At 35.3% G+C, this 27,122-nt stretch overlaps 1 protein-coding gene across 2 annotated transcripts in view; it reads left to right on the forward strand.

The window, feature by feature from the left end:
* fand (Pre-mRNA-splicing factor SYF1 fand) overlaps positions 1-27,122 on the forward strand; it is a 385,689-nt gene that overhangs the window by 85,595 nt on the left and 272,972 nt on the right. For both annotated transcript variants that reach the window (XM_090368673.1, XM_090368674.1), the window contains 4 exons: positions 168-365; positions 11,493-11,627; positions 19,080-19,244; positions 23,755-23,814. In XM_090368673.1, coding sequence (XP_090224799.1) covers positions 168-365; positions 11,493-11,627; positions 19,080-19,244; positions 23,755-23,814 — 558 coding nt within the window. The remainder of the gene's footprint in view (positions 1-167; positions 366-11,492; positions 11,628-19,079; positions 19,245-23,754; positions 23,815-27,122) is intronic.

Genomic DNA, 27,122 nt, shown 5'->3' on the forward strand with positions numbered 1-27,122 from the left:
GCTTGTACTATTCAGGGTTTGCATAAAAATAAAGTTGCATATGCTGAATTTAAAGCAAAAATCATATACATTTTTGATAATATAAACAATAATTAAATGAAAATAAATTTCAGTGCAAAAGTCAATTCTACATTGCTTTATTTTAATTTATTTTATTTTTTTATTAGATGCCACGAATATGGTTAGACTATTGTCAATTCCTGATGGATCAGCACTGCACAACTCGCACACGAAGAGTATTTGATCGTGCTTTACGAGCTTTACCTATTACTCAGCATCATAGAATATGGCCATTATATCTGCAGTTTGTATGCAAGTGCAACATTCCAGAAACAGCAGTGAGAGTGTACAGGCGATACCTGAAGGTAAGAAAGAGAATTTTTATTAAGAAATTATTAGTTTTACAACTGTGTCTTATTTTATTTCAGCATTCATTTTTACTATACATGCCATGTGGCTTATTGAACTTCTTCCCACACATATATTTTAGCATGTGATGTGTCCTTAATTTCTTCAAAGCCAAATTTTGTTTCTGCTGCTTCTAATTTATTGGCTTCATGGTGATAGTGGCAAATCCTTATATTTAAAGTTATTACTGTTCCAGTGGAAGATATCCGAATATTGAAAAACCATGCTATTGGTGTTTGCTATCACCAAAATTACATGGAGATAGAAAATTTTGTATTTATGCATTCAAACCTGCACAATGCTACAAATATATATTTCATTAACAGTAAGCATCGTGCTTGGTAGCTTTGAAAGCATATCTACAATTTCTCTAGTTTTCCAAGATAATTCCTTGATCCTTGGGGCTGTCACAGACATTCTCTCAGTTATGTGAGAGAATGTCTGTGACAGCTGGGCTTCTACCTGCGAGTCTAAAATGCTGATGCTGATGGAACTGATATTCAGGTGACACTCAAGTTAAGTGGAACGAATTTCAACAAAGTCCGGTTGTTTTGCAACAACCAAATCCTCTGCTTGCACCTTCATAATGTTGGGACTATTAATAACTCTAGATATACCCCATGTGCAAGTCCTTAAATATGGCACTTCTAGCTCTGGCAACCCCCACCTCTTCCATAATGCAGTATGATTGATGTCTTTTGGGTTATGATGGACATCATGGCAAGATCCAATCTTCCTTTCATTTCATGGGTGCTGCTATAAAACAGTGTTTACAGGCTGGCTGCTGGATAGATAGGCCACTGGGCCACCTAGCAGCTGTAACTCTCTAGAAGGTTTCTGGATCAGCTAGTGTATAATCTTTGTTGCTGCCTCTGCTGTGCCAGATAATGATTGGAGAGGGTCTGAATGGTGTGTATGTGAGTGTGGGGGGGGGGCGATTTTGAGGCCATTTTATGTCAAGTTGCAGTGTATATTATATCCAAAAATTTCATTAATTCATACAACATGTCTACAACACCTTTTCTTATTACTGAATATCATGAATAGTCAAATTAATAGAACAAACTAATCTGCAAAAAGATCTAACCTCCCAAACACATTCTTGTTTATTTCACAAATATATATGATATCAGTTCCAATCTCAATGATGTCCATATCCACTTACAGTTTGCCAAACCCCACATACTTTTTCCTGACAGTATCTCAATTGTTTCCAGTGGTTGATTCAACCAATGCCCATCTTTGTTGTCCTAATTATTTGCTGCATATTTCCTTTTGCTTCAAAGGTGGTACTTGTGCATGTGTCTGCTCTGATATTCCCTGTCAGAGACTTAGCAATTTGGAATCGCCTCTGGCTTGACATTTTTATATTTCATTTCTGTCAAATTCATATGCTGCTGCTATCAGTCTCCCAACCCCACTAATCATTTGGAACTCTTTGACTTCCTCTCTTTGAAACTTGACTTTCTTCAGTTCATCTTTCTTAACAGTGAGGTAATTTTTCTTGGTGATTTTAATGTTGAAAACCTCAGTTGGCATCCATTTTCTTGTCACATGGGCCAAGCTGGTTGAGATGCTGAGGCTTTTGCAGTTACTAATGACTTCTTACAGATTGTTTACCTACCAGAATATCAGACAGTCTTAACTGCACAATCAACAATCTTAATCTTTTTTTTCACAAACAACCCTGCCAAGTATATGGTTGAGGTGAGTGGTCCTCAAGGTACCTCAGATCACAACTTGATGGTCTCTTTTCTCCAATGGAGCCTTTCTCTCATGGCAGTTCTCAACCTTGTGTTGTTTGGCATTATAAGAATGTGATGATCTGCGAGATTTCTTGCCTTTTTTTTCCTTGTTCAGATTACTGTTTCAAATCTTCTTATGTCAACATCTGCTTAGAGTGTGTCAGTGAAATTACTCTTGTAGGTATGAAATCATTTATTCCGTGTTCCACTTTAAAATTTCGTCCTTTATCTAAACCTTGGTTTTCCAATAAATGTGCTGAGGCTGTTTAAGAGAAGAATGTTGTATATCGTAATTGGCTTGTATCCAAATCTCCAGGTTTGATTTCTGCCTACACTAAAACTCGCAACAATTGTAAATTAGCTATCAATCGATCCAAACTAGATTTTAAACAAGCTAGATTTCATTTCAGGCTAAGAGAAGAAAACTTCTTTCTTATCCATTTGGTAGTCGAGCATTCTGGTCTCTTGCCAAAGCTATTGGCCCAACTTTTTCTAATCTCTGTTCTCAGATCTGTCAAATCCAGATGGTTCTATTGCCCCTTCGGCCAAAGATAAAGCTGACCTGCTTTATCTTTGGTGATAGCACTGGCGGGATAAGTTTTTTAGCTAGCAAAGGTGCTGGTTTGAAAGATTTGTTTGAAATTTCTAATAAATATTACATTTAATATTAATTTGTTTCTTGTTTTCATTTCGATGCCATATGCTTGCATTTCACTATGTACTGTCTGTGTACATAGTCATATTATGAAGGTACATATAATACATACATAGACAGAATTTTAGACTAGTTTTTCATATATATTTCATACTTTGGAACGGAACCCCTTTATTACTATGGGAGCCATAACTCAGTATTCGTGCTTTCGGTATTAGCGGCATTTCTCAGGAACGTAACCCCTGCGAATAGCGGGGGTTTACTGTACTCAAGATATGGCCTGACTATTGTCATATGATGGGATAATTACCTCCTTATCTCTGCTAGAAAAATTCCTCTATATCATTGAGAAAAACCCCATGAGTCGCCCTGGCAGCAATGCTGCCAGGGCAGCTCATGGGGCGACTCAAAGTTTTCTGAGCAATGCAGACAGCATTGCTCAGAAAACTTCATATCCGACTGCACAATTATCCCCATGTCTTTTTCATTTCCCTTGAATGTAGTACCACTCATTTGGTATGTTACTCTGGGGTTACTGCTGCCCATATGCAGTACTTTGCATATGGGCAACCCCAGGGACTCACATCTGGTATTGGCTTGGCACCCCCAGGGTCCTGAGCTGGATATCATCATTCTTCTCTTGGTGATTCCCTTCTATTTTCTCTCTCTCTATCGGTAATTCAGAAATTTTTTTTTTGGCTGGTGCAGCATAAGCCTCAGGCTTCGTTGCACCATAATAATAATAATAATAATAATAATAATAATAATAATAATAAAGGGGTGTGATGGCCCAGTAGTTAAGATACTGGACTACCAGCCTGATGGACCCAGGTTCAAATCCCGCCTTAGTGGAAGCGAACATGGCTCTGTAAAAAAAAACAAAAAAAAAAAAAACAACACATCGCGAAAGTTACCCCATCGGACCCACCTTCATTGAGGCAGATATTGGCGCCATCTGGTGTCACTCACAAGAACTAAAATAAATTAAATAAACCACTGGACATAAGCCGAAGCCAAACAAGTCCACCTCCATATATGGATGATGTCGCAGAGAAATATTTTTCATACTGCATTGAGTGTGGTGCAGGATAAAGTCACTCGCGCTCAGGCCTTAGGGCGCCTCCATAGCCAGGTGGGAAGGAGCAGCAGTGCGTAGCACATGCTTCTTGATTAGACCGGGGTTCGAGCCCATCACCACCAAATGCGGAGGATGCGGAAAGGTCAAGGGAATGACCGGAGCAATATGGCCTTAGTTGCTAATGCTCCTAAAAACCAAATAACAAACAGCTCAGGCCTTAGGCAGAGGGGTCGGTTCGAAAAGTTGGAGACAGTCTCCCGAGCAAGACAGTGGAGAAAGTGCCGCTGTCCTCCATAAGGCTACCACAAGAGAAGGGCAACACCATCCAGCCCCACCAACTGGAAGTGCTTGAAGATTTCAGTGAAGGGGATCACATTTCACCATAATAGTGTAAAAATCCACACAGTTGCAGCTCTCGGTATTATTGCAAATGTAATAAGATTGAGTTTACTACCCGTTTATAATTAGATGTACTAACAGAAAAGCCCAATAAACCAGAAAGTGCAAATGTTTTTATTGTTTTCTGGTCGTGACCTCCAGAAACGTGCCTTAGAAAATTATCACAAAGGTGTTTAAAATTGATTCTTTAACAGGAACATGTGATAACGATGAAAGGGTAGTGCAATTTCCATTATAAATATGACCTTTTAGAGAGATAAATAGCTTAGTAATATAGCGAAATTTTCAATGTCCAAGGACTTGGAACGAATTACACACACAAAAAAAATGTGTTAGTAGGTTTACATTACGATATTTTCACGATACCTTCATTTATTCCTACAGGATGCAAAATATGCATTCCCGATTTTTTTAAGTTTGCGCTGGCTGGCAAAAACTTGCGTAAAGTCGAATTTCCGTAAGTTGAGTATTATGTCAGTTGGGGAGTTCCTGTATATACTTACATTATTTTTTATCTCTAATAATTCTTATCAAGTTATTGAGAATTTAAAAAAATAGGAGTTAGATTTAACTCATCACTGATATAGCGAGTAACGATTATAACGAGGAAATTTTGTCAGTCCCTTGATGCTTGTTATTAACAAGTTCGACTGTATATGACAATTTTCTTCTTTTTTTTTTTGCCTCCAGTTCCTTGGTATCTGCCTCATAATATCCATCAGTTTGGTCAGACAAGATTTCTCCACTACAAACCGATGCTGTAATGACGCTGACAGACACATATTGGCCACAATTGCCCTTGTGTCGTGAAATTTTCATACCAACAACAACAAACCGATGCTGTGCCTTAAGTAAAACTAGTCTTGGCTATATGGTTCACATTACTTCTTTAACCAATGACTTCATTATCTTCCCTGGAACATACTCCCCTATATACATAATTGGGGATTTCTTATGTTTAATTTTGACAATTTCTCTTCCACTTTCCTCTCCGTTATTACAAAATCATTTAGCTCCCTGTTAGAGTTTGATAAACATCTGGCATTCACTTTCCTAAAGAATTTTTCATGTGTGAATGTAGATGCAAAATACTTATTCAGTTTGTCAGACCTCAGCAGGATTGTTAACAGTTAAACCATAAATATCAAGTGGACCAATACGATTCACCCCCTTCCTTTCCTTCTAGTGTTTACATAAGTAAAGAAGTCTTTGCCTTTGCAAAAGTTTTCAGATAATCTGCTGTAGCTTGCCTAACCTCTTCTCTGACTTATTTTCAGGCTAGTTTATATCTATGATAAGCTTCTATGTGCACTGATAATTTATATGCATCTCAAATATTTTTCTCCTCTGTCATGAATCTCATTAGTTCATCTGACATCCATTTAGCCCTAAACTTTGAACATTATTTCTTAGTTGGTATGAAAAGCCTATTAGCATTCAATGATTAAATCTTCAAATGCTTACCATTTAGAAGTTGCTTTGTAACATCATCTGTTGGTTCCACTGCATAATTTAAAAACTGTCTGCGACCAATGTAGTCACTTTTATGAAAGCAAAAACACTTCCCTATTCTCTTGATAGTAGTTACATCTTTAAGTAAATCTCACATCAATACACTGTGATCACTGCCACTAGTGATTATTTTATCTGCAGATTCTTAATGCATGAATAATTATTGCTGATAATCAGATCGAGAGTAATGTCCTCTCTTGTTGCCTCTTGATGAACATGCGCTGTAGAAAAATTTCATCCAATGAATCTACAGAAGTCTTGTGTGAGTGACCAACCCACTAGTTTCAGTCAATATCTGAAAAGTTAACCCCATTATAAGATATTCTGATGTAGTTTCAGTCAATATCTGAAAAGTTAACCCCATTATAAGATATTCTGATGTAGTTTCAGTCAATATCTGAAAAGTTAACCCCATTATAAGATATTCTGATGTACTGGCCCACTATTTCTCTGTATAGTTGTTCATTGTACTCATTACAGTCATTAGACTTATAACACACTCGTACTCTCATTTGTGTTTACCCAGTGCTTATGTCACACCAAACTGAGTCATCATTGCACTGGCTATTAGTGTCAACTGGATGCTGACTTAAATTTTGTGCTGCTTTACTTACAGCATAATTCCCCCCCCCCCATTCTTTCTGTACACATTGTATTTGCATATGGATGAGAATCCAGGAGGCAACCCGGGATGGAAGCTCACCCAAATGACAAATGTACACATTGTATGTATGAATTGTTTACACATTATGTGAATTGTTATTGTGTTGATTTCTGTTAATTGTTATTGTGTTGATTTCTGTTAATTAATGTTGCATTGATTTCTGTTAATTAATGTTGCATTGATTTATGTCAATTGTTATTGTAAAGATTGGTTTCTGTGAAACACAAGGTTTATGAGAAACATTTAGTAGCTTTCTCATTGTGCTTGTCTGCAGGTTTGAAAGTTCTAGTGGACAGACCAGACAGTGTTGTTAATTGTCCATTGTATGTAATTTAATTATATATTGTGTTCCTGGTTCTCAGGAATTCAGATACTCTGAGCATATTTAAAACAAGTGTTGTATATATCTGTTTAATATAATAATTACTGTTTCTCAGTGGTAGCGAGGATAATTTGTGGAAGTTCTCCACTAGTAATTCTCTTGTCGGTACCCACTGTTATTGCACTACGTCTGGTGGGTGCGGGACTTGTGCTTTCGGCACAAACAGATAATGTAAACCCAGGCCTGGTGAAGGGAATTGACAGCAGCTGCCTTGTATTGGCACTGGTATAATACCTCACATATGTTTTTAGGCTAGCTTTGTAGAGGTTCTACGCCAAAACAGATAAACTAGGTGGAGATGGGCTTTTGCCTAGGAGCCAACTTGATTCTGGGATACATGTACGCAATGCGTGTCAATAATATAGTAGGGAGGAGTAAGGAGGTCAAATATAATATAGTATTTTATGTATGTGTAACAAGAATGTTAATGTATATAAAATTATATATATATCTTCTTGTAAGTATTGTATATATATGAGTTAAGTTAATAGTGGTAAGAGTTTTTTAAAGGTAAAATATGATATACTAGCTTATCAGGTAAACCATAAACCATGGCGGGTACCCAACGTGACCTGGAAAAAATCAATCTATGCCATGACATAAGCAATAAATTATAAACATATATAAAAATACCATTAAAATGTTAGTTATGGCAATAAGATACATTGAAAGGGACTTTTTCGAGGGCTAACCCTTACAATGTATCAACCATAATTAACGAGCTATCCGTTTCTGTAGTCATCGTCCAGCATAACTATGTCCAAATATACGTAAAATTTGTAGTAAGTTAGAGCCAAAAGTATAAAATTTGTAGTAAGTTAGAGCCAAAAGTATAAAATTTTGTAGTAAGTTAGAGCCAAATGGTAGTAATAAAATTTGTTAATTAATCCCAAATTAGCAGTAAGCTGGCAAGATGACTGTTAGCCCGACGGATAGCCAAAATTTTAAATTAAATTAAAATTATAGAAAGAGCTATAATTATTGTTAGGCATATGTGCGTAGTTGATAGTAAATGCTGTCACGGTAGTCTAAGCAAAAATAACAGTGTGAGCTATAGCTAACAAAGGCGAACGGAAAAAGGTATAAGAATAGATATAGTACCTCAATCCCCCTCGAATACTCTAATAGTTCATGAGGTATGAATAGATAGGGATAAGAAAGTGAAAGTTAAACAGCAAAGAAAAAGCAAAATAATTAACATAGGATGTAACCTTATAGTAAGGTATCCTGGTTAGAATGCTTTAAGATTAAAATAAGAATGCTTACCACTGTATGGCCAAGGTACTAGAAAACCACGTGTATTGGCACGTGTAGCATATATAACTACCGATCGAAGCCCCCCCTAGGAAATGTAATAGCTAAGTTAAGTGATAAAATAAGTATAATTACATGCAGCGCCCTCTGCTGTTATTTAATATACTGTATAATATTACACATAGAAAAGCCGTCAAATAAGTATCTCTCTCGAAGTAATAGTAGAAGTTTACAGAATAAGTTCCTACCCATGGAGCATTACGTATATTTTACGTATATTTGGACATAGTTATGCTGGACGATGACTACAGAAACGGATAGCTCGTTAATTATGGTTGATACATTGTAAGGGTTAGCCCTCGAAAAAGTTCCTTTCAATGTATCTTATTGCCATAACTAACATTTTAATGGTATTTTTATATATGTTTATAATTTATTGCTTATGTCAATGGCATAGATTGATTTTTTCCAGGTCACGTTGGGTACCCGCCATGGTTTATGGTTTACCTGATAAGCTAGTATATCATATTTTACCTTTAAAAAACTCTTACCACTATTAACTTAACTCATATTCATATTTATACAGACCGATGTAATGTTTAATCGTCCTAGATGGCATTAATTGGTTATGTGACTACTTAGTATTTATTATAATATTTATATTTATTATAACATTTAATATTTGCTTTGTCATACTTGGATATATATATAGAATATTAAGGATAATATAAAGAATTATTAGAACAAGTAAATCAGTCCAATAATAATACCATCAGGGACCTAAGAAAACGCAAAAAAAAAAAAAAAAAATTATTATCGCTTTTTACCGACAATCTAGATGACTTCAACTGGGGCCAACCACCCAGAATGAAGGCAAAAAATGACAAGAGGTTCTCTGTTTCTGTGACGATCAATATATGCTAAGTAATTTAAATCTAAACCAAATATAAACCAGTATAGGCCAATTATAAATCGAATATAAATAAATTGAATGATGATAAAAGTTAAGAAAATTTAGAAATATTAGAATCAAAGGTAAGAAATATAAGTAAAATATAAATGTAAGCATATATTAATCATCGTTGACCCGACAGAGAACGTAATTTAATGATTAAAATAAGATTAAATATATAATACATACTACATATTGACCGTATCTAGGACATAATGTAATAGTCGTCAAAATAATATGTGGTGCCCCCTATGTGATGGATACGGTAAAAAATAAATAATTAAATTAACGCATAGAGAAACATGCAGATAGTAAGAAGAAAAACTAAAGGAGTAGGAATAATAGAACCTGAACTCCACAAAGGCGAAAAATAGTGGTATAGATAAGAAATAGTTTCTCCTACATCCTCAGATTGCCCTAATAATTTCGGAGAAATAAAAATAAAGACAATTTTAATAAAATAAAAAATGTAGGACAGTTTAAAGACATTACAAGATATAAGTTGTGGCTCGGGTATGCCCGGGATCGCAAACCCGTTCCTATAGTAGGACCCTGAGCTGAATTTGCATGTTATCTCAGCGTGAACTTAAGTAAATTTTAAATGAATTTAACTATATATTAAAAAAAAAAAAAAAAAAAAAAAATGATACACTGTAATTTGCAAGCCGGTGGGTACAAGTTTTCTATGCCGTAAGACACCAAGAATGCAAAGTGTATCCTATGTACCTATATACATGGCACTAAATATGACAATTATATTGAAAATTATATTGAAACAATAGGTTCAGAAAACAAATTTTTGAAATTAATTATGCTTATCGCTTTCCTGAAATGATATTTCAGGTAAGCGATAGGGAAATTATTATTGATCAACTTGCCGTACAACGCTGTTAAGCCCGCTTAACAATTTTTATTACTATTGCAGATATAAGCAATCCTTAGACATTGTGATAAAATTATATTAGCATGTACTGATTTTGATATATTAGATCTCCAGTTTGTAAGGCTGACTACGTTAAAATTAAATGCATCTCTTTTATTATACACATTTACGTCTATATTATTATTATGGAATATTTCTATATGAAGATCCAAGTAATTTGCTATAGTTTATATTTGGTTTAGATTTAAATTACTTAGCATATATTGATCATCACAGAAACAGAGAACCTCTTGTCGTTTTTTGCCTTCATTCTGGGTGGTTAGCCCCAGTTGAAGTCATCTAGATTGTCGATAAAAAGCGATAATAATTTTTTTTTTTTTTTTTTTTTGCGTTTTCTTAGGTCCCTGATGGTATTATTATTGCATTGATTTACTTGTTCTAATAATTCTTTATATTATCCTTAATATTCTATAGACATTATGGGTGTATTGCATGATTGCTCGCAACTGCATTGACTCATAAATATTACATATTAGTTACAGTTATTGTCTTTTAACTTTCTTTCTTTACTTTTTTATCAATAATTATAAATATATATATATATATATGTAATAATTGTGTGAACAAATAAATGGAAAAAAATGGAAATGTACACATTGTATGAGGACCTTAGAGTGAGACTGGACCGAGGGACGCTTGCTCTCACAGAAAGTAATCTGGTACAATTGTTTAATAATAGAAATAGTTTTTGTTATTTTGTTGAGTTTATAAAATATGCTTATAATAGAAGTAGGGCGATGCCTGGCTAGTAGTAGTGACCTACCTCCTCGTGGTGGGGACGGTAACTCGTGGTGGTGTGATAGTCCCCTCCTCACCAAGAGGCCAAATGGTCGAGATTATTTATAACTAATTGTCTGTGATTTGAGTTGACCAGTTGGTCTAGTATTTTCAGTAAAATAACCTACTGAATGGTAGAGAAGAAAATACGAATGAGAACCAAGTCGCATATGGGTGAAAACCTGGGAGGCGACTTGGGATGGAAGTTCACTCAAATGATAAATGTACACATTGTACAGAAATGCACAATGATTAAACATTGTACTCCCGATATTCAAATTCTGCATCCCTTATATCTGAGTGACACCATGTCTGTGATATCCTCAAAATGTCTACTTTTACTGACTTCACCAGCACTCAAATTTATTAACTATTCTCCAATTTTCACTTTTTTGTTTGTGTATGTGCATGTGCAAGTGCATATGCACTTGTTCTTATTCTTAGTTACCCTAACACAGGCTATGTATCTTGTTTCATGATGATTCCCTGCTGTCTTTGAAATCCTTAGGTACCTTGCTTTCCAGGCTGTTGCTCTTTCAAATAGAAGCAGTACAAGAATCACTTTGCTTTGGTTTTCAAGATAAAAGTCACAGAATATCATATGGCATATAAATCCATAGTTTTATTATGATTACTAAAAAAGGAATATTTTAATCATGAATATAAACATTTATAAATATTTTTTATATATTAACATTTAAAATAAGTCTTTTTAATTATTAGTTATATCCTGAGAACACAGAAGAATATATAGAATACCTGAAATCTGTAGGTAGACTTGATGAAGCTGCAGTTAAGCTAGCAGACATTGTAAATAAAGATGATTTTGTGTCTAAAGAAGGAAAATCAAAGCATCAGGTAAAATCAGTTTACTTTTTTTTTAAAACATTAGATTTATAATGTTAGAATTAGTTGAAATCATGTGAATTCAATTGTGTAAGGTGACCTCTCTCTCTCTCTCTCTCTCTCTCTCTCTCTTAGCCGACCGGGCTAGCCGAGTGGGTAAAGTACCTGCCCGGCAACCCAAAGGTCGCGGGTTCGATTCCCGCCTCGGGCTTGGATCAAAGTACTGCAAAAAAAACCTTGGGAGGTGCAATATGGCCACAGAAGCTGATGCGCCAACAACTACCAAATCAAAATCAATCTCTCTCTCTCTCTCTCTCTCTCTCTCTCTCTCTCTCAGTTTGCTTTTAAATCTGCTTGTTTTCTGATGATAGATGTCAGGAGTTTTTCGGTCAACAGCGACATATTTTTTTCTTAACAATTTAGAAGAGAAGGGAAAGGGATATTTCAGATAAGTACACCATAAAGTGGAAGGCTAACCGATGCTGGTTAGGAATTCATGTATTAAACAGTTTGTGGTAAGCAGGGCCATGCTACTGGTAATAGTCAGAATTAACTTTTTGTTGGTATGGATAAAAAAAAAAAAAAAAAAGACCCTATCCATTCTATATATGTGCTTGATAGAATTACTCCCCAAAATTGAAGAATAAAATATTTTAATTTGTTGACTTATGGGAAACCAGCTTATTAATTTCAGATCTATCTATACCTTGACACAAACAAGAAGTCATTTGAGTAAGTGAACTTTCGAAGAAATTTGCCTTGTTATTTAGAAATATTTATTGCAATAATAATAATAATAATACAAATCAATACATTGCAATATTGCCCTTCACGGCCACCAGGCCAGGGGTTACGTAACATGGATGTTTAAAAGCCTTTCAATGAACATGTGAATAACAGTAACAGGTACTCTTACTGATACTTTTATGCAATTAGAAGGCCGAGTAAAGAATAAATACACCAGAAAAATCAGAAAGACACAAAATAATGCTATACTACTAAATTTAAATCAAAAGTTTTAGAAAAACAATAATTTAAAATCAGTAAATAAGAAAATCCACTTAGCGGGTTTGAACACGTCTGGCTTCCACTAGCCTCATCAGTAGAATATAAGTAAATGTAATTATTATTCAGATGTAAATTACATTTGGGTTATAATTACTCAGATTATCTTACTACTTGGGAAACAATGAACATCTGAAAAAAGCTTTGCAGTAATTGTGCAGTCTAACATGAAGTTCTCCCAGCAGTATAGACTGTCTGTTAGAGCAGCATATGGTGTTCTACCCGATATACAGATATTTTACTAGTAGGGCCAAATAGGTAATTATTTCTAACCAGCTAACAATTTACAAAAGTTGTTTCAAGGGTGAATGGATTACAGTTCTGTAACACCTCTGTAGTAAGGAAAATTATTGAATCCAGGATTAAGGATCTACTGTGGGATAGATATAAACTTATACAAGAAACACTCCCGTGTGTTTATTTTACACGAAACATGCATGTATTTGTTAAAGGGAAATTATATGTAAGTAATCTAATAAGCTAGAAGAAAACCTGGAAGACAAAGGTGGAGATGGATAGATGAAATTCATGAGTTTTTGAGTAGTAAATGGATGGCCAGTGCTCAAAACAGAAGGAACTGGAAAGTTGCTGGAGAGGCCTTCATCCTGCAGTGGATTGAAATTGGCTGATGATGATGATGAATCTAATAAGCTATTATGAAGTTGTCACAAAAGAACTAGTTGTAAAGAATAATTTTTTTCATAGTATATTTAGATTTTTCAATATATATGTGAAGAGATAATAGAAAAGTGATGGATATGAGAGAGAGAGAGAGAGAGAGAGAGAGAGAGAGAGAGAGAGAGAGAGAGAGAGAGTAAATAGGGGATGAAATTGTGCAGCTAGTGAAATCTGAAGATGAAAAGATATGGTACTGATATCTGATACAATAGAAGGAGTGGATTTTGTTGGGAAAACTTTAGGAAATTTGTGTAGAATATGGAATGAGAATAAATTTTGTAAAGACTGCAGTTATGTGGTGGGAAGAGATGAAAAGGAAATAACTATTAAAATGTATGTGATACAGAGGATAAGAAGTGAATAAATACAGCTATTTTGATGGTCTGTCAGTAAGTTGTCAGGAAATTGGAGCTAGAAGTGCAATGGGTATGATAACATTTGAGAAAAGAAGTTGATATTTATAGTAGAAGAAAGTATTTATAACTAGTTAGATTTTTTGAATTTTTAGGATTTCAAGAAAATGCTTTCATTAGTTATATATGGTCTTTCAATATTTGATTGTGGTTCACAGAGTGTATTACAGGTTACCTCTATGAATAGTGTAATTTTGTAAAGTGTGTAATTTGAACAGAATTGTAATTTCTGTAATAATTAATTGTAATTAATTTTGTATGACCAAAAGTACTTTATCAGTTATAAATGGAATGTCTTTTGGAGCTGTTTCCCATATCTTGTGAAAAAAAACCATTGAACCTGTGTTATGGACTTTGCTAACAATGTAATGTGCTTATTTTGCTTTATTCTAATTACACTAGTTTACAAATTTAAGTTTGTTCACTGGGGTTTGAATTTCAATAGGTCCTACTGCCGAAATATGTTGCTGTGATTTCATATATGACTTCGATTTTTTCCTATCACATCCAGATACATCAAATTTAAGAAATAAAAAAGTATTGTTTTTTATGAAAGTATATAACCTTATTGTATTTAGTAATGACAGATCTATAGGATTACATTTTCATATATCAAAAAATACATAAATACTAACAAGTATTAATCAAAATTCTGAAATTTTCATTAATCAGACCTTCGTCTCTTTGTTTGAAAAGAACATTTAATCGTTTTTCTTTTATGTAAAGTGCCAGGTTTCTCTCTTTTTAAACACCACCAGTAGTCGGCCATCATGCTTGTATTCCACCTTCCCTGGTACCTCTGCTCCATTTCCTTTATGTCCTGATGGAATCTCTCCCCTTGTTCTTCACTCATTAGCATTAACATTAGTAGAGGCATTTGATGCAAGAAAGCAAGCTTAAGCAGCATCAGCCAAAAAAAAAAAAAAAAAAAACCACTTCCACTTCACCCCTCTGTTCGTTCAAAATACCTGTCCAGCTGAGCCTTAAACTTATTTAGGCTATCAACCTCCACCACAAGGGATGGAAGTCTGTTCCACCAACCAACCACCCGCTGGCTAAAGGCAAATTTCCGCACGTCTATCCTACATCTGTCTTTCCTCAATTTGAATTTATGCCCTCTCAGGTGATTATTCTGAGCTAGAGGAAGAATCCCATCAGCATTGAGCATGCTTAAACCATTCAAGGCTTTATACACCTCTATCAGATCACCTCGCTGGTGCCTAGTCTCCAGACACTGTAATTTGCAAAACTTAAGCCGTTCTTCGTAAGAGCACCCCTTTGTTCCATTCACTAATCTTGTTGCCCTTCTCTGTACTCGTTCCAGCAGCTCTACATCCTTCTTGAAATGAGGCCTCCAGACCTGTATACAGTACTCTAGGTGTGGCCTGACCATCGCCTTATACAATGGAATAATCACCTCCTTATCCCTGCTGGAAAAATTCCTGTATATCATTGACAATACTCCATGAGCTACTCTTGCAGCCCGTCTGCACTGCTCAGAGAACTTCATATCTGCCTGCACAACCACCCCCAAGTCCCTTTCATTCTCTACCACTGTCAGTGTAGTACCACAGAGTTGATACGTTGCTCTGGGGTTGCTGTTTCCCATGTGTAGTACTTTACATTTGTCAATGTTAAACTTCATTTGCCACCTCTCAGCTCATCTGCTCAACCTTTCCAGATCCTGTTGCAGCAGCATAGTGTCAGTAGTGTCCTTGACAACCCTGCCAACCTTTGTATCGTCTGAAAACTTGGACATTAAGCCCGATATACCATCATCAATATCATTTATAAATACAGAAAACAATAATGGACCCAACACTGAGCCCTGAGGGACTCCACTAATAACATCAGTCCACGATGAGCAGTGTCCATTGATTACCACTCTCTGTCTTCTCCCCCTCAACCACCCCTTTATCCATAGCAGCAATTTGCCTCCAATGTCACACTGCTCCAATTTGTGTAGCAGTCTTCCATGTGCAACAGTATCAAAAGCCTTTCTAAGATCCAAGTATATAATATCAAAGTTATTCCCTGCATCCAGTTCTTTTGTGACTGCATCATAGTATCCAATCAAGTTGGTCAGGCAAGACTTCCCCTTAACAAAACCATGCTGTGTCTGAGCTATAACTGAAGTCTTGTCTAAATGATCTTGCAGTGCTTCTTTAACCAGTGCCTCCATTAATTTTCCTGGAACAGAAGTTAAGCTCACAGGTCTATAATTACTTGTGTCAGCCTTTGATCCTCCTTTGTGAATTGGGGTCACATTTGCACATTTCCAGTCTATGGGTACCTCCCCTGAGTCCAAGGAAGCTCTCATAATTATGGCTAAGGGTTTGCTTACTTCCTTTGCTGCCTCCTTTAATATAACTGGATAGATCCCATCCACCCTGGGTGCCTTTCTTGTGTTTATCTTCAACAGTTTCTCCTCCACTTTACTCCCAGTTATTTCAAGATTCTGTAGCTTACTGCTAGAGTTGAATACACCTCTGGCATTCCCCTCGCTGAATAACTCCTCATGTGCGAATGGCGATGCAAAATAATCATTTAGTTTGTTAGCTACCTGAGCAGGATCATCAGCACTTGACCCATCAATATCAAGTGGACCAATCTGATTCATCCCCTTCCTTCTAGAGTTTACATAAGTAAAGAACTCTTTGCTATTTTTCTTTGCATCCCTTGCCAAGGATTTCTCGTAATCTGCCTTCGCCTGCCTAACCTCCTTGGTAACTTGGTTGCATATCAACTTGTATCTATCATAGGCTTCTGTGTCATGTGTTAATTTGTATGTATCCCATGCATTTTTCTTCTCTGCCATATGCGTCTGTGTCATCTGTGCAAGATTTTCGGGGAAAATATTAAGATGGGCATGCAAAAAGTGAATTTTGATGCTCATATTGCAACCTAAATTGCAAAGCTTTTCGAGCATATTTTGAACAATTTTCTCATAATCCTGTGATTTATGATTTCCTAGAAAGTTTTCCATTACACTTTTAAAAGTAATCCAGGCTTCCCTTTCAACGTCAGTCATAGTAGTTTCAAACTGACTGTCTAAAACCAATTTTCTAATTTGGGGACCAATGAAAATACCCTCCTTAAGTTTTACGTCAGATAAACCGGGAAATTTACTGCATAGGTAGGTACTTAAAGCAATTGCCATCCTTATTCAATGCTTTAACAAATTGCTTCATTATTCCTAACTTGATATGCAGTGAAGGTAAAAGTATTTTATCTGGTTCACCAAACTTTCGTGCACAATATTTTTTGACCCCGGTGTAAGACTGTACTTCCGAGGCCATTGCTCCTATGTCCAATGCAGTGCTTTAGCTCTGCTATCCCATTCACAAATAAAGCATGGCATTTTAGTGTACCCACGCTGTTGCCACAACAACATATATAACACTTTTAAGTCTCCCCATAGTTGCCATTTGTGATCTTGATATTAAATTTTCTCCAGAAGCAACTTTAGATTGTCATAAGTTTCTTTTAAGTAGACTGAATGAGCAACTGACACAGATGCGTACTTATCTCCATTATACAAGAGAACGCCTTTTAAACTAATCTTAGAAGAGTCTATAAATAGTCTCCATTCACTAGGAACATATGATGGAGCTGCTAAGGCACTTATTAAACCAGCGATATCACTGCAATATGCGAGAGGATCTTCTTGTGAAAAATACTGTATAAACTCCCTTTCACAATTTCTGTACCAGGTAAATTATGTACCTGGAGCAAGTAAGTTCTTTGCTTGAAGTCTGGATCCCAGAATTTCAGCAGCATACTTTGTGGAAGACCTAAGTCCCTTACTAAATTGTTCAGTTCGACTTGCGTGAATTGCTGTGGTGTTAAAATATTTTCTAGTTGATAACATTCCTCTTCACTAACCTCTTTAGCTTCTGGTGGACTCCAAAGTTTCTTGTGGAGGTTTTACAGGCAGATCAGGTCCGTGCAGTTTTATGGCTGATGGTAGATCTGGATATTTGATGTCCTTTTTATTTTTTGAATTGTAACCTTTAACTTCACATACACAAAAGTAACATTCGGCATGGCTTACTGGCTTATGCCAGACCATAGGAATAGCAAATGGCAAGCACACCTTTTTTCCTTGACTCCATTTTCTAAGATGTTCGACACATATATGGCATACTTTATGCGGTGCCCACGATTTATCCTGATCGCCTAGTTTTATGTGAAAATATGCATAATAGGATTTTTTTTTTACAAAATCGGTAATATTTCGCCTCTGCTTTACAGGAACAAAACAACCACATATGTAACAAAATATGTTGGGACTGTTTATACACTTTCTGGTTGCCATACTGAAAGAAAACAAACAACGGTTTTTACAGGAGTACTGACTGCATAAGAGATGTGCCACTTATATAGGCTCTGTGGTTGAGTGGACTGTACAGATAAGTGAGTGCATGCTCAGACAAGTTTAACCCGTAACTACACACAGGAGTCTCCCAGATTCCACTTGGAAAATAAAATTCTGGGAATCACAGATGGGCCGGAAGTGCGGTTTGGGGGCCGTCTTCCTTCCTGGGTCAAGGTCGGCTACCATGCAGTGCGTGTAGTTATGGGTTAAACATGCACAATCTGTTGTATTTGAGGCAAATATTTGATACTGATTATGAATATAGGGGTATAAAACTTGTAAACCATTACAAAAACTATAGTTACGTACACATTGCGTATAATACCTAGGTAATATTTTGTTAATGAATTGTGAAAAATCTTTATGTGATAGAAACAAATGGACTTCGGTTTAGTAATTAGTAAACATGCATAAATAACTGCCACATACTTTTACTCAAACCCCAGATACACTGTAAACCAGTGTTATTAGCCATCAATAACACTCTTCAAGATCATAGTTTTCATTCAATGTGCTTGATGAATTCTAGATTACATTCAAAATACAAAAGCTGGAGGATTAGAAAATTGTGAATGTACTTTTGAAATTAATTTATACAAGGCTTGGATTTTGCAAAATTTCACATTCTGAGTAAATGCAAGCAATTAGCTTTAATACAGTTAGATTCCAAAATTCAGTTCAATAATTAATTTTTCCCCCCTTCTATCAGTTCATCCATTCATATTTTTTAAATTTAACTGTGGCTGTGTTTTAAAAAAAAGTTTTATCTGTTATTTATGTGTTAAGCAACATAAGAAAAGAAATCACATTCCATCTCTTTCTGCTCCTGACTTCATTACTATTTATGGATATTTAATTACTAGATAACTCCAAGACAGATAAGTCTCCTTGTTTGTTTAATTTCTTTCCTTTTTTTTTTTTTTTTTGCAGCTTTGGAATGAATTGTGTGATCTCATATCAAAAAATCCAGATAAAATACATTCACTGAAGGTTGATGCAATTATTCGAGGAGGTTTAAGGCGGTACACAGATCAATTAGGACAGCTATGGAATTCACTTGCTGATTACTATATTCGTAGTGGATTATTTGAAAGAGTGAGTTACAGTGAATTTAATATTTTGGATTTAATGTGTGAAATTTATCAATTCTGTATTAGTTTTAAACCTTATGTTTAGCAGGACTTATTTTTCTTAAGATTAAAAATTTTAATTCCCATTTATTGCCTCTCATCTTTGTATTAAATATACATTATTCTACCAGAAGCCATGGGATACTTCTCTGAATGCAGGAAATTATATGTGATATGAAATATTGGTCTGTGAAAGTGATCAGCAGTTAGGCCAAAATTTATTTCATTGTGTTCATGAACAGTAAGCACAGAGTTTCATGTTGCTGATCAGGAATTAAATATTTCCAAGTGACAATTGACAACATGCTAAAGAAATGGAAGTCTATGCGGACCTGATCTCTCAGTTTCTGTCAAAGGCAGTAGCATGCTGACAGTGGACCCATCTGATGTGTACTGCAATTTATGTAAAGCACAGCTTACCCTGTCCCTTGCATTAACTAATAACACTTGCATTGGAGGGCTATTTTTTTTTTGACAAAAATTTGGTTAAAATAAACTAAAGGCCTTGACAGAATAATGAATGATTAATTCCAAAACATTTATTAAGCAGTAACCTAAAATTTTTTCAAACTAGAAACTAAAAATCTACATAGTTTATATTTTAGCTTAATAACTCGCCTACATTTCTTGCAAGCTTAATGCACAATTGGCAAAGTAATTTTCAGTCAGCAGAACAGCCAAGTTGTTAACTTTTCTTGAAGCATCAATGACTAAGTTTTATAAGTTTTAGTGTTCTCTTTTCTATTTGTGTGCATTTTGCTATCAGATTTCCATCTGGCAAGGTGAATATCTAAAATTTTTACTGGAGTTCAAGGCTCAGGACAATACAATTGTCTTGCTGACCTTGCTTTAAGCTTAGACTTGAGTCCAAAAGTGAAACTGAGCCACAAAAACAACCAGGTAGATGTAAAATACTGACCATCAGGAGTCTGTGTTTTGAGGCAAATGTTTACCACATCTTACTATTAGCCCCCTCCCCAGAGTTTAAAGTTTTAGTTTGAAGCTGTGAGCAAAAAAGGCAAATTCATACATAAAGAGCTGAATGTCCAAATTTTCATGGAAAAACTGCAACTCACCAGCCTTTAATGACAAAAACAAATGTGCACCACCAACTGGCATGGTGTATGAAACACTGAGCCTGGATTGTGGATCACTGAAAATGATGAGCAACAATTTAGTGAAAATGTTGAGTACTGTGCTCTTTCAGTCTGGTCGATGCCTTTATGGGGGAGGGGGAGAGGTGTTATGTTATGGACTAGATCCACAGGTTGTAGTATATGGAAGGATGCAGCACAAATGCTGAATTCAACATTGGTGTTCTGAACCATTCTGTATGCCCTACATTTTAGCAGTTTTATGACAGTGGCCTTTACACCTTAGAAAATAGCAGTACTCCCTGTCTCAAAGCAAGATTAGGAATGCATGGTTTGAAGAGAATAAGGTTGAAACATTGCAGTGGCCAGCAAAGAGCTGTGATGACAATTCTATTGAACATCTTTTGAATGAAGTGGGCAGAATTACGGCCACTGCTAAGATAGCCCTCTTCATTAGTGGAATTCATGAATACCTTAAAAGAAGAATGGCACATAATACCACCAGTTTTAAGTATGTCTAATTCCCAAATATGTCCAGTTAATTAAGGGATTAAACAACACTCCACATTAAACTGCACTCCACATAAATTTTAAAGGCAAACAGTGATTAAATACATTGAACAAGCTGGAAATAAAATTGTACAGAAAACATTCCAATAACCAAACTATTTACAGTTTTGACATTTTAAAATTCTTGTGGATATCGTTTTTCTAGATATTGTTTCCTTCTAGAGAAAGTTAAAATGAGGTGATTGTAAGAACTGGATATATAATGCTGCACTTTTTTTTTTTTTTTTTAATTAATGAAATTGTGTGAATCATGAGGAAAAAGAAGTTGTGAAGATATGCTGCACTATTTTTAATCAATTATGCAATAATTATGAAATTGCAATTGTCAAGTCTAGGAAAATAAATTGAATGAGGGTTAGTTGCGAAAAACACTGTACAGTTTTATGAATTAAAGAAATTAAATGAATTAGATAAAAAAACACTAGTTACAAAGAAACCATATGTTGTGAATTGCATAATAAATAAAATAAATAAACGGCAGTCATTATCAATCCACTGCAGGATGGAAGCCTCCTCACCAATTTTTGTTGACCATAATCTGCCACCCTGGTCCAGTGCGGGTTGGCATATTGACTGTGTTTAGCAATCAGGGGCTTGAACCTCCGGTCTACTCAAATATTGTGTGTGTGTGCTACTGTACTCCCACTCGGCTACAGAGGCTGGCTATGATGCCAGTGTAATTAATAAAATGATTCTGAGAAACTATCAAGATTGAATGCAGTGTTGCTTAATCTCTTATTAAATTAATTTATTGTTTCTCTGCTGCAATATGTGTATATAATATTGAGGACTACATTGATGTTTAGAGAGCATTTAGACCTGGTATTTCTCACATGGTAATACCAGGTATAAATGCTCATTGGTATCTCCGTAGCCAAGTGGGCAGGAGCAGCAGTGCGTAGCACATGCTTCTTTATTTGACTGGGGTTCGAGCCTGTGACCACCAGATGCGGAAAGGTCGGGGAATGACGACCGCATATCTCTGGAGCAATATGGCCTTAGTTGCTAATGCTCCTAAAAACCAAAAATAAACAAACAAACAAATGCTCATTGTTTTTACATCCTGTAATATAATTGTTTCATTAGAAAGGTTCTGTCCTGCTCCCTGCAAACTGCTAATTAGTCCTTTAGAGATATAGATCTCTCTCCCTCCTGGAATGAGGTTAAACATGTGAAACAGTATATTGTAACTAACCTAGTTGCATAATGTTTTCCTCTGTTTTATTTTCCTGTCATTGCTTATAATTGAACTTGTACTTATGTTAAAGTTCTTTTTTTTATGTCAATAGTCTTTGAGTACAGTTTTTATAAAATGTTAACTGCCCTGTTGTGGATGAATGATAATAAAAGGTATAATCACATTTCTAGATGTACTATTGCTACTTTGTTTTTTCATATTAGATATTGTACAAAGGGTACTAGGAAAGTTTTGCAATACAGCTTTGTTTATTTAATTTTTTCAAAGTAATTTCCTCTACATTCAATACACTCTCCATCCTCCGAAACCAATCTTTAAACCAGTTCTGCCAAGTTTCACTAGGGAGTAAAGTACACTTGTTGTCCCAAGCCCGTAGAAGGTCCTCATCACTGGAAAACCGCTTCCCTTTTAGCTTCATTTTCACATGGGGGAACAGTGCAAAGTCACAGGGAGCAAGGTCTGGACTGTAGGGAGGGTGCTCGAGAAGTTTCAGTCCTGTCGTGGTCAAATATTCGGTGCAGGCTTTGGCGCGGTGAGCTGCAGCATTATCGTGATGGAGTTACCAGGTGTCCATTCTTGACTTTGGCCGCAGGTTCTTCATAGATCCAATGACTTTAGGCAGGCATTGTTCAGTATACCACTTAGCTGTGACTGTCTTCTGCGTGTCCAAAACGACACGTTCCACAATTCCACTCGATTTGAAAAATACAGCTATCATTTTCTTCTTTACAGATCGGGATTTTCTGACAATTACGGGTGTGTTGTCATCATCAAAGACCCAAACTTTGTTTTGAGCCTTGGTTGGCAGATCGTAATAGTACAGCCAAGTCTCGTCACCTGTCACGATGTTGTTCACATACCGAGATTGTCCCTTATCAAACTTTTTTAACATCTCCCGTCACCAAGTCACACGTCGTATCATCTGCTCTTCAGTCAGTTGATGCGGCACCCAGAGAGAACAAAGTTTCTTCACGTGCAAATGATCTTGCAGAATCGAACGAATTGCTGGTGCATTTAGGCCCAAAGTATCCTCTATCTGTTGGTAGGTCACTCGCCTGTTTTCGTCAAGCATTTTCCTCACAGCAGTAACGTTTTCCTCCGTAACTGACGTTCGTGGCCTTCCCGGCCTCTCAGAATCCTCCAGAGTGAAATTTCCCCTTTGGAATTCTCTATACCACCTGAATATCGTTGTACGATGTGGACAATCATCATCTAGTGCAAGAGTCATTTCTTCTAAGCACTGGTCTATGGTTAAACCACGCACGAAATTATACCGCAAAACTGTCCTTATTTCATTTCGTGGCCACAATGCCATCGCAAGCACTTTACACTCTCACTACTAATGAATAACTGAGCCCATCGACTTGGCGCGGCGGCTACTATGCACGTATGAACATGTCTCAACATGCAGCAACAAGCAGCTTCCTGTGATTCATTGTTGCATCATATTGCAAAACTTTCCTAGTACCCTTTGTATAATGCATTATGGGCCATGGGCCCTTAAATGAATATTGATTTGTTTATTTTATGAATTGCAGTTGTTCATTTGAGATAAGCAATGAAGCTCTGTTGAATTTCAATATATATATGTGTGGATTACTTTCAAATTTTAGGCCCGTGACATTTACGAAGAAGCTATTCAAACAGTTCTTACTGTCAGGGATTTTAGTCAGGTAAGCATTAGCTTTGCTACACATTTGTATACATCTACACTGGGAATTTTAAGATACATAAGAGTATGCTTCTGTAGAATGCAACTAAATTTAGAGTGCAACTAAATTATTTTTAGTTTTTATTTTTTTTAATACACAGATTTTTAAAACTTAGCAATATTCCTCAAATGGAATAAATTGCAGGACCTTGTGGAGATATTCATCTGCAATTTCCCAAATATTTCCCAATTTCCCAATTGAATATTAGGATTTCTAAGCACAAAGTGACAGTTTTCATTTTATTAATGACAATGATAAAATGACAATGAGTAGACATGCAAAAATTGTGGAAAATGACATGCTGATCAAAGGTGAAGTTATGGATAGAAATGTCAGTTGCTGGTCAGTAGTAGGGTGTATGGGTCTGCTGATTGCAATACAGTGTTTGCAACAGTTTGAATTGCTGTTGATGAGGCTATCAAATTCAAGAGGCAGTGATGATCACTGGTATACAAGAGCACTTTTAAACCCATGGAGTGATTGTGGAGGTTTTTGAAGGGTAGTAATATGTTTCCCAAGTGTGTCTTAAACAAGCAAGGGGTCCTCAACCTTTTTTTTTGTTAATGTACCATTTAAAACAAAATTGGAAAGTTATTGTAACACTGCCACAATAATATATCATGAAACTTAGGATATGAATAAAAAGCATTTATTCAGGATATGAATAAAAAGCATTATTTTTATCTGTTTATTCATTGTAATCTTTTTTTTTTCTTTTTATAACATAAAATTCTGATATAGCAGCATCAGTAACCAGTTATTAGTCATTAGGAGCATAATTATTGGTCCTTATTATCGTTGTATCGATTACTGATGGACAGGTTGACATCAAAATTAAACAAGAATAAAAAAAAAACTTAAGAAATAAGAAATGACTGTGCAATTTGTGGAGGGAGCAGAGAATAATGGTCTCGAAGAGGTCACAAATAGCAAATTTCTGAATGGTGAGGTTAATATCAAGCAGAGAATGCCTTATAGCAGAAATGTCAAACTCGTTTTGCACCATGGGCCGTATAAGCTATTTTGTTAATATTAGGCTGAGGGCGACATGCCTTCAATACTCAAAAAATAAACAAAATACAATTTTTAGAATTACTGTATTTAGTATATAGATAACCTGTTTTGTATCCTACATTAGTTTTTAAATTAAAAATACTTTATAATATTTAATAAAAAATAAACAGTAAAACCACAATTTATTATTATATAATTTTTTAGAGGACACTTAGGCATCGTTTTACACAAAGCAGGTCATCAAAATTTGGTTGAATGTCTTGAGCTAATGTAATCTTTAAGATTGATGATAGATGGTGATCGGTTAATCATGATCTTTCTGGAGTTTTGTTCTGGAATTTTTCATTGAAGAAAACAGTTGCTTGCATAAGTCTGTGCTCCCGAACATAGCCAGTATATTCGTGGTGAAAGATGACATTTTTGGAAATGGATCTGCTGGTAAATAAGCGTAAAAGTCTGAATTCCAACTTCCGTATATTTTAGCTTTAGCAAAGAGTCACTTGGATTAAAATTAATTCCATTTGTAAGCTCTCGTCAACAATTTCAATATCAATAGACGTAGGCGAAGTAAAAAGACGAAACTGTAATTCACAGTTTTTGAAATCAGAAAATCTTCTATCAAACTCCATTTCTAACAACTTAATTTGGTGTTTATATTCTGTAAATTTTAAGTCAGGTGATTTTAACAACAGAGATTAGCAACTTTTAAAATGAGATAAGTTTTCTTTTTCTATTTGTTTGCGCCAATGTAATAATTTTTCTTTGAAAACATTAATATTATCAAATAACATTGTAACAATGTGATGTTTTCCTTGACGTTTAAGATTAATTTGGTTAAGATGACTTGTAATGTCAACTGAGAAGGCCAGATCCTTTATCTATTGTACATCTTTTAATTCAGTACATTCACAATTCTTTGTTTCCAAGAACATTACGATTACATCCAGCAGCTCGAAGAATTGTTTTAAGACTTTATGACTCGAAATCCATCGAACTTCTGTAAATAATGTAGATCAGTGTGTTCACTTTTTATGTCTTCTAGAAATGAAAAAATCGCCGATGATTAAATCCACATGCTCGAATAAAATTTATAATTTTGGAGACTTTTTTTAGCACATGTCCGATATTTAAAACCTTGGAACATAATACTTGCTGGTGAATAATGCAATGAAAATGTTTGATATGATTATTATCATGTCGTTTGCATGTTTCTTTTAGTTTTGCAATGACACCCTTAGTAATACCCATCATGGCAGGTGTGCCATCAGTTGCAAGACAAACCAACTTGTTCAATGGTAATTTATATTTATTCAGAATTTTCATGAGTGCACCAAAAATATTGGCTCCAGTGGTTGTATCATGCATAGGAATAATTTCTAAAAGCTCTTCACTTACTTTCAAGTTCACATTACATTCACGAATAAAAATGGCCAGTTGTGCAATATCTCGAATGTCTGTACTTTCGTCAATTGCAATAGAAAAGCTTCAAGTGTGGATATCATTGAATTGAGCTGATTTTTTAAATTCTCAGCTATTTCATCAATCCTACTTAAGCTTACACTTTTGAAGCTTTTTATTTTCTCTGGACACAACACATCTGTTACTTTAATTAAACACTCACTTATAAAATCTCCTTCTGTAAAAGGTTTTGATTTGCTTGCAATTAAATGTGATAACAAGTAACTAGCTTTTACAGCTGCTGTATTTTCCTCAGGTTTGGTAAATAAGTTTTGTTGTTTTTAAGGATTGGTTTCAATTCTAACAACTTACTTTCACAATGTTTCTCAATGTATTTATCATAGATTTCTTTATGATGTGTATCATAATGTCTCCTGATGTTGTATTCTTTGCAGACTGAAATAGATTTAATACATATTAAGCATACTATTTTGCTCTTTTACTGGATGCAGTAATAGTCTAGCTGCCATTTCTTTTGAAAGTTACAGCGTTCTTCTTCGATTGTTCTTTTCTTACTGATAAGAAAAGAACAATCGAAGAAGAACAAAAGAATATTAGGGGTTGACATAATGTTTATTATTATGCGTATTTTTAATTTAATACAAAAAAACCCACAAAATTAACCACAGACAGTTAAAAATATAATTCACAAATGTACAACTGAACAAACACTTTTCAGTCTGTAGTACTTGAAGCTGTAGGCGGAGGCTTAAAAATGAAACATTGTCATATCTTTTCTCTCTTTTTTGAGCGCTGTATTGAAAATTGCTTAAATGTAAAATTCAAAATAAATTATG

This window comes from Mastigoproctus giganteus, chromosome 2, assembly GCF_048544385.1.
Source record: "Mastigoproctus giganteus isolate SK-2022 chromosome 2, ASM4854438v1, whole genome shotgun sequence".
Taxonomy (NCBI): domain Eukaryota; kingdom Metazoa; phylum Arthropoda; class Arachnida; order Uropygi; family Thelyphonidae; genus Mastigoproctus; species Mastigoproctus giganteus.